Raw genomic sequence first — 13169 nt, forward strand, 5'->3', positions numbered from 1 at the left:
ACCCCATCTCTATTATTGTATACATTGTAAATACAACAAACCACTTAGTTCTGAAGTGTTTATTATTCGAAAATATTAGACTAAATTTCCAGGTACATGCTAAGAAGCAACAATTGCCGGTAATACAGTCTGCAACATCAAGGGTAGCTCACATCCTTTTCACTGTCAGTACTGGAAGTTTTGCAACAACAGTTCCCATTCAGAAAATGGTTTTTTGGCAGGCAATGACTTGCAGACAGTTATAACCACGCAACAGAACACCCAGATCTTTAATAAATACATTTTATTTTGCACCAGAAATCAAACCAGTGTAAGTGAATCTTGAGCTCCAATTCTATAGAGGTTAGAGCATCTTCACCAAAATAGCACAAAATGAAGTGACAACTTTTGAAAAAAACTGCACCTTTAATCAGTAATCCTGCAAGTTTTAACACCATGTTTTAAACAATGACAAAGTCATATTACAGTTATTTACATTCTGAAGTCTAGAATTTCAAATATCATTTGGAAAGGTTATCTATGTTTTAACTCCTTTGATGTTTTGTTTCTTTCAAAATGAACATGTATAGACACTGACTCCCTGAAACAGGTAGAATAAACATTTCCATTGCCCTCAAATCTAGAAATGGAATTTATTGGGGAGATGCTTAAAAAATAGACACAGTCAGAAACTTTGCATATAAATATTTGTATGCCTTTCTTGTGCAAATTTTGCCAATTTAAGCAAAGGGGTATGTCACTGAGCCCTATCAACACACTTATTACAAATTAGTTTATACACTGATAGCCATGGTGGACCATTGAATATTGTACATTAATACAAGTTAAAAACAAAACTGTAAAGCATATTTATATATATATATATTTAAATACTCTATTAACATCCAAATAGTTGTAAATCTACACAATCCAGTAATCCAGGTGCATAGTTATCTATTTGGCAAGTAAACTGACATGCAGTTTTGTGTCCCAATCAATTACACTTGTAGACTAAATCCTGGAACTCCCAATCCTTTTAGTTACCACTTTAGAGATCCACACCATCCTTCTTGACCGGAATCATACAGATGCCTCATTTCATTACATGTATATTTCCATTCATATCACAGGAAAAGTGTGTTGAAAAATTGCCCAGTTGCTCTGAACTTTAACTCTACACATTTAGTGCATATTCTTAAACTTTGGTTTTGATTATTTTTGTTTTATGAAATTTCTCAACATATTTGTATAGTTCAATTACTTCGCTGCTGAAGTAGTTGCACATTAAGCAATAGAAAAGGAATCAATGGTGTTTAAGTATATTTCAGTCAGTATTTGATTGTGGTCTTTATGAGCTGGGCATGAGCAGACAGAGATCACAACTCAGGATTATCAATGACCTTCGGAGGAACTGAAATTTGAACATCGAATTTTCTCGATCACAATTCTTCAGGTATCTTTCACTAAAGAAAACAAAAACAAGCTGTCCATCAAATAACTTCCATGTCCTTGATTCACACACCCAGAAGCATCTGTCTTCTATAAACCAGTTTTAAAAAAATGACATTTGACTTGGACTTAAAGCCAAATACAAGCCAATCTAGAGTTGTTCAATAATGGCCCAAAAATACGCAAAATAGATACAATTACATATAGGGAAAATAAGCATTAACCCCAATTCTAAAATGGCAGCATTCGACAATAAAAAGTATACTGATATTGTCTTCAGAACCGTCTCAACAAGAATGTGTTAAATCTATCAAAAAAGAAAAATCTAACAGCAAAAAGTACACTAGTCTAACTATAGTATAAATATCAACAGATTGCAAGATTGAAAATAACAAACCTAAGGAGAAACTTACAGTATAAAAAAGGTATTGAAACTTAGAACTTGCATTGTGGTAGAATGAAAATTGCTCTGTCACCGAGTCCTTTGAAAAGTTGTTTCCAATGGGTTCTACAGGGTTCAGTGCTAGGTCTTTGGCTTTTTTTTGGTATACATCAATGATTTTGGACTTGTTCAGAGGGACATGCATGAAAAGGTTCAAGAGACAAAGATCCTCAAAACATTTAAAAATTACTTGGCATATATGCTTGAAGTACTGCAACCTATGAAGCAATGGACCAGGCACTGGAAAGCAAGTTAGGCTGGATGGTTCCACAGCAGCTTGAATAGCCTTGAAATGCTGAATGGTCTCCTGAAGAGCTGAAAATTTCTGATTTCTCTCAAATGATAATAGATACCAAATATTTTGTTTTTTTAAAACATGGAGCATGAAAAAATTTCAGGAATCTGATACCTTAATCTAGCTTGGTACATGATACCAGTTTAGTACACCCTTTAAACAGTTTCTCTGCCCCTTCAGAAACATATTGCGTAAAAGATTTAGCTTACAATGCAAATACAATTTAGATCAGTGGTCTGATAATTTCAAAAACCAGTTCACTCATTACATCATTCACACTTTGGATTACAACAAGGCTAGTCTGTAAGTCAATCAAGACAAAAATCAGGATATTCAGAACAAATAAGTTGCTTGATAAATCCTACATTACAAAGTTTTGTATGTACTTTTCCACATAGCAAAGTAATTGCATTTGCAAATGCATACTGTTGCCCTGCATCCAGTTTCTGTAACATTCTTCAATTCTACTTATTACTCAAGGAAAAAAATGTGCAGATGCTACATATGTCAGTCTAGAGCTAATTTCTGAAAGTCAATGCAAAATCCTCTCACATTGCTCAGTTCATAAGACTTAAAACCTTTGCCTAGGATCTCCAGAGGAAAATAAAATTGATGCAACTTTGCTGTACATTTATTAGGTGGTGGTGATTATAAAATCAAATGGATAAAATTGGATTGCAATTGTAATCTATTTAGTCACTGCATAAGGCACAATTAACAGGACTCTCTTAAGACCTGCATCTTTACTCTGACTTTAAAAATTGACCAAGTGACACCAGTTTATTTTTCTCAGTGATTGCATCACAAAATGTGACAACATGTAGCTTTGGATACTGCTCTCAGACACAAGTATGAAATGAATAGCAAAAAAAATAAAATTCAGTGAGTTAATAGCTTAAATCTTGTAATCCAACTGACCGTTGAACGTTCCAATGAGCTTTTATGTGGTGAATTTGAACTTTTTTGGGGTCCATCTTGCTGATTAGGGATTATCATACTGTTGCGAGTTTCAGGGCTGACAGAGTACCTCCCACTCACAGTCCTTCCAGAATGTCTGCCAGCGGCTGGTTGAGAAATTTGTGCTGCAGCACAATCTTCATTGATTGGTGGAATTCTATCATTGCTGAAGTATCTATAGAGAAAATCATCCCCTGAAAGAGAGCATTTTATCTCTTAGAGCTGAAGTGAAGGAAACTTGGAAAGTAAACAAGTTAAATAACACAAAAATCTTAACAGATTCATACATTTTTCCTTAGGTCATGTGTATTCCTTTGACAACTCATGTCACATCCTTTAAAATCAACAATTGGGAAAGTTGCAAGTACCTCTGCATATGCTGCAACCCAAACAGAGTTCCTAACTTTGAGCTCAAAATACCAGTCATATTTTAAAAATAACCCAGAAAACTCAGTCTGTTTTGAGGAACAAGGCAGCAGAAAAGGCCATTTGGCTCTTTCAGTCTGCTTTTCCATTCAATAAGGCCATGGTAATTCTGATTGTGGTCTCAATTCCATTTCCATTTCCCTGTTTTTCCCCCATAAATCTAGACGCCCTAGCCAAAAGATTATCAAACACAGCCTGGAATAAATTCAAAGAGCCTGTCTCTACTGCTCTCTGGGTAAGAGAGAGTTCCAGAGGCTTGCAAACCTCAAAAATATTTTTCATTTCACCTCAATTTTAAACTGGCACTCATGCTTTGCAACATACTTTCCCACCAATTTTAGCATCAATGAAGAGTAAGAAATTCATAAATGATGTGGCTTGGTTAGGAGAACAGGCCAAAATTTGGCAGCTGAAGTTTAACATGTGTAAGGGCGTCGTTATCCATTTTGATCAGATGAACAGAAAAGCAAATGTAACATTTAAATGGAGAGAAACTTGAGAACTTTAGTACAAAGGGATTTGGGTGTCCTCATACATGAATCATAGAAAATGAGTACGCAGGCAATAATAAATCCAAATGGAATTATGGCATTTATTGCTAAAGGAAGAAAGTAATAAAATTAGGGACTTCTTGCTGCAACAGTACATGGCATTGGTGAGACTGCACCTGCAGTGTAGTGCACGATTTTGGTCCCCTTATTGGAGAAGTATGTGTTGTACTGGAAGCACCATTGAAATAGCATTACATTCTTGTACTTGACAGATAAACATTTAATTTGGGTGAGGTACAGTTAAGGCATAATTATAATGCACTTCATGGCTGGAACATTCTGAAACTGATTTTTTTTTGAAACCATGAACAAGTTGTATGAACTGTAAGTCAATTGTTGTGATCTATGGATCCAAAGCTGCTAGTGTCTCAAAAGTAGACATTCCAATCAAGAGGCATCACAAAGGGAAATAAGCAGTTTTAAAAGTCTAAGTGTAGCCAAATTATGAACTGGCTAAAACTCAGGTCCTCATTTACTGAGTGAGCTAGGTCCTTTGCATTGGGACTGAACACAAGTAACCAATGTGGTGCGAATTACAATAAGAGTTCAGAATTTAAGTACCTCAGCTCAGTGGAAGGAGGAGGGAAGTGTTGATTTTTGCCCAAACAGAGCAGCTGATTGAGTGCTTTTAGTCTACAAAGTAAAATAAGACCTTCAGTTTGTATTCAGGTCTCCAGGCTTTTTTCATTTCTCCCTCTTTTGGAAAAAAAAACTGGTTAAATGAAAGATTGAGAGAGTGTGGTAAGAAAAGGAAATAATACAATAAAATATAATCAGCCAGGGTAGTGGCATGACTAATAAATAATTTAAAGATAACAGAGACAGCAAGTCACATGATGTATTGCAACAGCATTTGTTGGACACAGAAGTGATCTTCTGTTACAAGTGATACTTGTAGCAAGTATTTGCAGTTGAAGCAATTTATGATCTAGAGTCCAAACTGCAGACTTTGGATCACATTAGGAAGGGGTAAGTTACATGGGCACTTTACTCCAGGAGGCATTCGTCTCACTTTGAAAAGGCATTTCAAACTTGATCCAAGATCAAAAATAAGGGAGTGTGATTGTACATGAGGTAGGTAAAGGGATTCATGGGAAGGCTCTACAGCAGCCTTAGACAATGCAATTGTTCAAGGGTCGCAAGGTTCTCATAACTCATGAGAATAAGAGTGGAGACTGCATGGAGGGTGAGCAACATGACCACAAAACTTTGGCACAAGTAGCCGTACATGTTGGGGTACAGAACAGTGGTGGTAGGGTAGTAATTAGGGGAATAGATCCAGCTCTAAGTCGGAGCCCTGAAGGCTGTGTTGCCTGCCTGGTGGTAGAGTTAAGGACATCTCCTCAGAGTTAGAGGGATTCAGTTGCAGATGTCCACATTGGTATAAATGACACCAATAAGACTGGAAAGTAAGTTATGCTGAAAGATTTTGAAGAGTTATAGCTGAACAAAAATGCAGAACCTCCCAGGGGGATAATGTCAGGATTACAAATAAGCTACGGGCAAGTTTGCACGGGGTGAGTAAAGCAAAGGATCGCTTAAAGTTTGGGGCCGTGGGTGGGGACAGAAAGAATGAAGAGTGTGCATGGGGTGAGAGTGCAAAAGGATGAGGTGGTATTACAGGGTAACTGTTTTGACAATGGTGTGCAGGAATAAGACAGACAATTCAAGCATCAAGAAAAAATGCACCTGAGATGAGACACAAAGAGGGAACTGAAATAAAAAAAACCGGCAAAATTAATGGCTCTTTACTTGAACACGCATACTATTTGAAACAAAAACTAATTGCTGGCATACAGAGATGTTAATTGGTATGATCTTGTCATTAAGAGATTGAAGCTGGAAACTAAATATTCTGCAATGTATGAGCGTTTGAAAGGACAGGCAGGAAAAGAAGTGTGGTGGGTGACAGCATGAGGTGGATTTAGCATGTAAGCAAATGATCTTAGATGGGATGATATATAGGTAGAAATAAGTAACGGGGGGGGGGGTGGGGAAGAGGGGGAGAGAACAACAACACTGGTAGAAAGAGTCTATAGATTGCCTAATCGTAACTATTCCATAGGACTGAAAATAAACCAGGAGATAATGAGGACATATTAAAAAAGGCAGTACATTAATCATAGATTACGTTAATCTTCACGTAGATTGAGAAAATCAAATATCAGGAGCAGTCATGAGGAAAATTTCAATCTATGTTGTGGATTCAATGAGAGAAGAGGCTGAAGCTAATTTAGATTTGGTCCAAGGCAAGTTTAATAAAGGATCTCTGAACAAAAAGATCCTCAAACAAACAGTGACCAGAAATGGTAGAACTTAGTACATAGTTTGAGAGAGAAAAACTTTGGATTACAACTGTACTAAACTTTTAAAAGGGCAACTGAGTGGGAACGAGGGCAGAGCTGGTTGGAGTGAACTGAGAAAAGAACTTGGCAGAAAAGATTGTTACAGAGTTAGTAGGAATTGCCGATGTTGAAGAATCTGCGATAACACGGTATGAAGCTGGCTGAACACAGCAGGCCAAGCAGCAGAGGAGCAGGAAAGCTTGACGTTTTGGGTTGGGACACCACTACCAAAGACATTTTTCTCTCCTTACCCTTATGTGCTTTCCGGAGGGACTACTCTCTCCGTGACTCCCTTGTCTGCTCCACACTCCCCTCCAGCCAAAGCACTTTTCCCTGCAACCGAAGCAAGTGCTACACCTGCCCCATACCTCCCACTTCACCCCCATCCCAGGCCCTAGGAAGACTTTTCACATCAAACAGATGCTCACCTGCACGGCTGCTAACATGATATACTGTATCTGCTGTTCACGTTGTGGCTTCCTCTATATCGGGGAAACCAAACGGAGGCTTGCGGACCACTTTGCGGAACACCTGTGGTCTGTTCGCAACAAACAACTACACCTCCCAGTCGCGAACCATTTCAATTTCACCCCCACCACTCCTTGGATGACATGTCCATCCTGGGCCTCCTGCATTGCCACAATGACGCCACCCGAAAGATGCAGGAACAGCATCTCATATTTCGCTTGGGTACCCTGCATCCCAAAGGTATCAATGTGGACCTCACAACCTGTCTGTCTCTTCACCTATCTTCTCCCTGCCTCCCCAGTCTACCTATTTATTTCAGAATCCCCTTCCCTGCCCCGACTTCTGAAGAAGGGTCCTGACCCAAAACGGCAAACTTTCCTGCTTCTCTGATGCTGCTTGGCCTGCTGTGTTCATCCAGCTTCACACTGTATTATAGCAGAAAGGACGTTTGATGAATAATGCAGAAATTTTAAAACATTCTGTCTCACAGCAAGGATATGTCACAGCGAAGAGGATAAACTGACTAAGACTAATCTGGGATTTTACGGACAGTATCAAAATAGAAATTTTAAAAAATGTTGAAAAGATGAGTGGTAGATCAGAGCTTTGGGGAAGTTTGAAAAGTCAATAGAAGACAACCAAAATACAATTAAAAAGGCAGAAAATAAAACTTTAAAGGCCAATTAGCAACTTACATAAATGGATAATAAAGACCTTCTTTAGATATACTAAAAGGATGAGTGAGACAACAATGAACATGGGCCTCTAAGAGGACAAAGTTGGGAAACAATAATGGGGAACCAGGAAGTGGCAGGAGAATTAAACACTGCATCAGGCTTCACAGTAGAGGACACTAAGAGCTGACATAGTTCATGGACCTGATAGGTTGTATTCTAGGCTATTGAAACAAAGTAGCTGCACAGATAGTGGATGCACTGGCAGTTATCTTCCAAGAATCCTTAGATTCTGAAGTCGTCCAAGGGGACTGAAAAACTGACAATGCAGCACCATTATTCAAAAGGAAGGGAAACAAAATAATTAGGCAAGGATTAGCAATTTAACACAATATCGGTCTTTGGGAAAATGTTAAGAGTCTGTTAAAGAGGATATAGTGGAATATTTGGAGACCTAATATAATCAAGTAGAGTCAGCATGGCTTCATAAAGGGGGAATCATACCTGAAAAAGGGATAAGTAGATGCAACATATTGGACTTTGCACAAAATATTTGATGAGGTACTCTGCATAGGCTGCAAAACAAGATAGGATCCCATGGTGTTGGGGAGTCATTGGCAACAAGGACAGAGTAGGGATAAAGTGGGGTATTTTCAAGACAGTAGACTTAACTAAGGGCTACCACAGGAAGCAGCGCTGCGGCCACAATTATTCACAATATATAATTTAATGTGATGGAAGTGAATATGCAATTACCATGTGGATGACAAAACCGGTGGGAAGGCAACTAGTGAGGATAACATGAGGCAAAACCCTTTCTATTATAACAGGAAAATCAGAGGCTGGATATAATTTAAATGGAGAATGACCTAGCGCATAAGTCACAAAGGTAGCATCTAAGTTCAGTCGGTAACAAGGAAAGCAAATGGGCTGCTTGCCTTTATTTCAACAGCAATGGAGTACAAAAGGAGGGAGGTCTGGCTTAAACTATACAAGGCTCTAGTTGAACCAATGTTGAAATAGCGAATAGTTTTGGTCCCGTTAGCCAGAGAAAGTTATACTGGTCTTGGAAGCAGTCCAGAAGAGGTTCATTAGGTTGATTCCTGGCACGGATGGATTTTCTGAAGAGGAGTGGTTGAATAGTTTGGGTTTATGCTCAATTGAGTTTAGGAGAGGAGAGGAGATCTTATTGAAGCATACAAAGATTTTAAGAGTCTTGACGGGGTAGATGCAAGTAGGCTGTTTCCTGTTGTAGGAAACTCTGAATCTGAATTACATAATTGCATATTCAAAGGTTGTCATCTCTATTTAGAACTGATGAGGAGATTTTTTTTTCCCCCCTTGTGGGCCGTGAATCTGTGGAATTCTTTATCACAGAAAGCTGTCAGGGTTGGGCAATCAGATACATTCAAGGTTAAGATTGACAGATTTTTAAAATCAGTAAGGGAAGAAAAGGCCGTAATGATAGAGCAGGAACATGAAACTGAAAATTTTCAGATCAACCATGATCTCATTGAATGCCAGAGCAGACTCAATGAGCTGAATGGCCTACTTCTGCCCGATGCCTTCTGGTCTAAATCATCTGCTGAAAACATCCACATGATATTTCACGATTTAAATGCATCATTCTGAATCCAAGATATTGATTAGTTACAATTGCTAGAGTGACCATTTAAAAACTATTTTGATTAGTTTAAAATAACAAAGTGTGGAGCTGGATGAGCACAGCAGGCCAAGCAGCATCTTAGGAGCACAAAGGCTGACGTTTCGGGCCTGGACCCTTCACCAGAGGGCCTGATGAAGGGTCCAGGCCCGAAACGTCAGCTTTTGTGCTCCCAAGATTTTGCTTGGCCTGCTGTGCTCATCCAGCTCCACACTTTGTTATCTTGGATTCGCCAGCATCTGTAGTTCCCATTATCTTTGATTAGTTTAAAACTTGGAATTCTAGAAGTTACACAGCAGATCAAGCAGCAGCTATCGAGCAAGTAGCAGAGTTAATACTTCAAGTTAATGGCCCGCTGAGTATTTCCAGCATGTGTGTTTATATTTCAGAATTTCCAGGATCAACTGTACTTTGATTTAGGTTCAGTTGCAGTTTCCTGGTTAAGAATCTCCACTGTTTGTTAACAATTCGTCAATTTCATTGGCTCGGAAAATACATGTTTGAATGCGCTGTTCCAGATAGTCTAGAGAACTTTTGGATGTCTAGTTGCCAGTTCAAAAGCCCATATTCAACAGGCTATGTGTAATTGTAATTATAATGAACAGCCCTTCACCACTGAACCCAAATATGTTCCTAACATAGATTGGACTATTAAGCTGACATGTGCACAAGATACAAAGATGGTCTAAACACTCAATATCACACAAAAAGGAACAGAAAACTTAATATTAAACAAGCCAGTTTATATCGACAACAAAAACAAACTGTTGGACAAACTCAGCAAGTCTGGCAGCATCAGTGGAGAGAAAGTAGTTAACATTTTAAATCAGAGAGTGGTACAGCCTTAAAGTACAGAAACAGACCCATCAGTCCAACTCGTCCATGCCAAAGTTTCCAAAACTAAACTAATCCCATTTGCCTGCATTTGGTCCATATCCCGCTAAACCTTTCCTACTGATGTAGATTCACAGAATTCCCTACAGTGTGGTAGCAGGGCATTCAGCCCAATGAGTCCATGCCAAATCTCCAAAGAGCATCCCATGAGACCTACCCCATCGCTGCATTTCTCATGGCTAACCCACCCAACCTACACATCCCTGGACACAATGGGGAATTTAGCATGGCTAATCCACCTAACCTTCACATCTTTAGACCATGAGCGGACCATGGAGAACGTGCAAACCACGCACAGGCAGTTACACGAGGGTGGAACTGAACTTGTGCTCCTAGCACTGTGAGGCAGCAGCGCTAACCAGTGCTGCCCCAAGGTGTCCAAATGACTTTAAAATGTAGTAACTGTACCTGCATCTACCACTTTCTCTGGTAGTGACCATTCTTCAGAACAGCCATTTTACTATGTGATTTGCCACACAATTTTCAAAAAAGACAATTTTATCACATGGACATTTGTAAACACCTTATATATTCTGAATAGATTAAGCAAACAGACCAGGCAATAAGTAAAAACAGCATACTGATGGAGAGACAAAGAGTTAGCATGGAGTTTGATGTCACTCTTCTTTACAGCGTAACCATAATTTTTAACAAACCTTTCCTTCCTTCCATTCTAGGCCTTGAACAAGCTTCAACTTCAGCCATCCAGCTCCCACTCACCGGCATTGACAGAGGTCGTGGTCTTCCTGTTAATAAGAGCATTTTAATCCTCTGATGACACCACTTCCTGATAAGCCAAACAAACGTTCTCTTAAATTCTTAGACCAATCTAATATTTTACACTTGCAAAAAACGTTCAAGCATTAATGTAGTCGCCTTTGAGAAAAGTGGCTGGAATGAAGCCATATGAAGTGACTTAGTGACTTATGAAGCTGGCTTTCACATTGATTTTAAATGTGGATTTTAAATAACGTAACCCAACTACAAAATCAAAGGCTAAACAGCTTGATACAAATCTTCAAAATTCATTGCCATTGGCTCCCACATATGGCATACTGCGTGTACGCGGTTTCTACTTTCTATTTTGGCAAGTATATAGCTATAATGCAGCCCAAGTGTCAGTTGGTCCAGCAATTGGAATACACGAATAAATAAAGACTTAAAATAATGTAGCAGTTTTCACCACAGATGTTCCAATTGCTCTGCAGCTAATAAAATACATTTTGTATGCAGTGAATTTTATTATGTGGCAGCCAATTTGGTATAGCAAGGTCCTCCACAGGCATGAGACAGAGGCCAGAATATCTACCTCAGTGATTTTTGTTGAGGGAACGTTATTGACCAAACCATAAATATTGTCTAAAGACACTGATTGAACTCTGGAGCTATTTTGCATAGCAGCAAAGGATTATTTGTATCCATCTTTGGGGGACAAAAGGTCCTCAGTTTAAATGTCTCTCAAAAAAAGGTCAGATTTGCATTTATGTAGTACTTTTCAGGCTGTTTCAGAGCACTCCTGAAGCGTAACCGCTACTGTAAAATAGAAGAAACAGCAGCCAAATGACAAAGAGTAAGCTCCCAAAATAATATGATAATGACCGGATGATATTATTTTTGTGGTGCTGAATGGGGATATTTCCTTTGATATCAAAATTAACTCTCCAGACCCTCATCTAATGTTGGTCACCAATTTTCAAAGTGCAAAGTGATCAGGTGTGCACAATACCTAGCTCATTGCAAACAACACACTATTTGAAATAATCTGTCAGCCTTTTGGATATATAAACCATATATTTGGCATCATGTTGGTAATGACACTCCTGTCGAACACCACATTTGCGTGATATGCAGAAACTCATTTTGCTTTGATGGCAGCATATAGCCTCAAACTGCATTATCTTTTTGTGATTAGCCAAGGGATATGGCCATAAGCAACCAGCCTGCACTTGCAAAGCTCAAAAGAATGTCTAGCATTTCATACAATTCTGCAAATGGATGTTTTCTGGATAATCTATTGTGTGCAAAGAATTATTCTGACAATTTAGGATCAATCTGGCTGAGTGTGGTGCGCTGCATATACTGAATAATACATCTGTCAATACACAAGACCCTTTTCTTTGCATTGCTCCTGTTTCAACTGAACAAAATAGATTTCTCACTACAGTGCCTTATCCAAAGCCAACCTGCCTAGTTTAAAATTTAATAAGGCTAGGCAGTTAACTATCAATTAGCATTAACAGATGCATTCATGGTTATGTCTTTACCAATTAAATGACACTTGACAACTAATCAGCACTTTCCTCCCACGAGTTACAAATATTGGTATGCCCCTTGAATTTGTTTTCTTACAAAATGTCCTGATGAATACAAGATGAAAAACTCCAACAAAATGTATTCAACTTATTTATTTTGAACCTTTGAGAAGTGGACTGCCACTGATTTAAAAATTGACCAACTGTCGTGCGTGCTCTCCCCTCCAAAACATTAATACAAGTTTTTAAGATGTGAAGGTGCTGGTGTTGGATTGGAGTGGAGAAAGTCAGAAATCACATGTTACCAGGTTATAGCCCAAAAGGTTTATTTTAAAACACAAGCTTTCAAAGCACTGCTCCTTCATTAGGTGGACAGAAGCACACAGGCACAGCATGTATAGGTGGAGAGATAATGACAAGATAAGCTTGGGATTTTAAATAAACCTGTTGAACTATAACTTAGTGTTATGTAACTTCTAACAAATTTTTAAATATACTAATAGATAATCACTTCTAATTTATCAGGGTTTAAATAATACTGATAACAGATAGGAACTGAGAGAGGGAAAGAAAAGACCAAACTTTGGGGCTTGCATTCAAATCACCTTGGTTGCTGCATAATACAAATTGTAATGGAGCTGCAAACTAACCACACCAATCTAACAATGCCAGTGGAGAAGCTGCCTTGGAACAGCTTGGTCAAGAGAACGGCTAGTTCTGGAGCACAAGGACCATTCATTGCTGTTATTATTGGAATTTTTGTTAGGGTTCACA

The 13169-nt window shown here is 38.6% G+C and overlaps 1 protein-coding gene across 5 annotated transcripts in view; it reads right to left on the reverse strand.

Moving 5' to 3' along the window:
• Window positions 1-268: 268 nt before the first annotated feature.
• Window positions 269-13169, reverse strand: part of cnksr3 (cnksr family member 3) — a 201592-nt gene continuing 188691 nt past the window's right edge. For 4 of the 5 annotated variants that reach the window (XM_048535944.2, XM_048535943.2, XM_048535942.2 and 1 more), the window contains 3 exons: window positions 10800-10889; window positions 3084-3316; window positions 269-1442 (listed from right to left, as the gene is read on the reverse strand). In XM_048535944.2, the coding sequence (XP_048391901.1) occupies window positions 1440-1442; window positions 3084-3316; window positions 10800-10889 (326 nt within the window). In that variant the 3' untranslated portion in view covers window positions 269-1439. Of the gene's footprint in view, window positions 3317-10799; window positions 10890-13169 lie in introns of all 5 variants that reach the window. The other variant, XM_048535941.2, reaches the window with a different exon arrangement.

This window comes from Stegostoma tigrinum, chromosome 9 (genome assembly GCF_030684315.1).
Source record: "Stegostoma tigrinum isolate sSteTig4 chromosome 9, sSteTig4.hap1, whole genome shotgun sequence".
Lineage (NCBI taxonomy): Eukaryota > Metazoa > Chordata > Chondrichthyes > Orectolobiformes > Stegostomatidae > Stegostoma > Stegostoma tigrinum.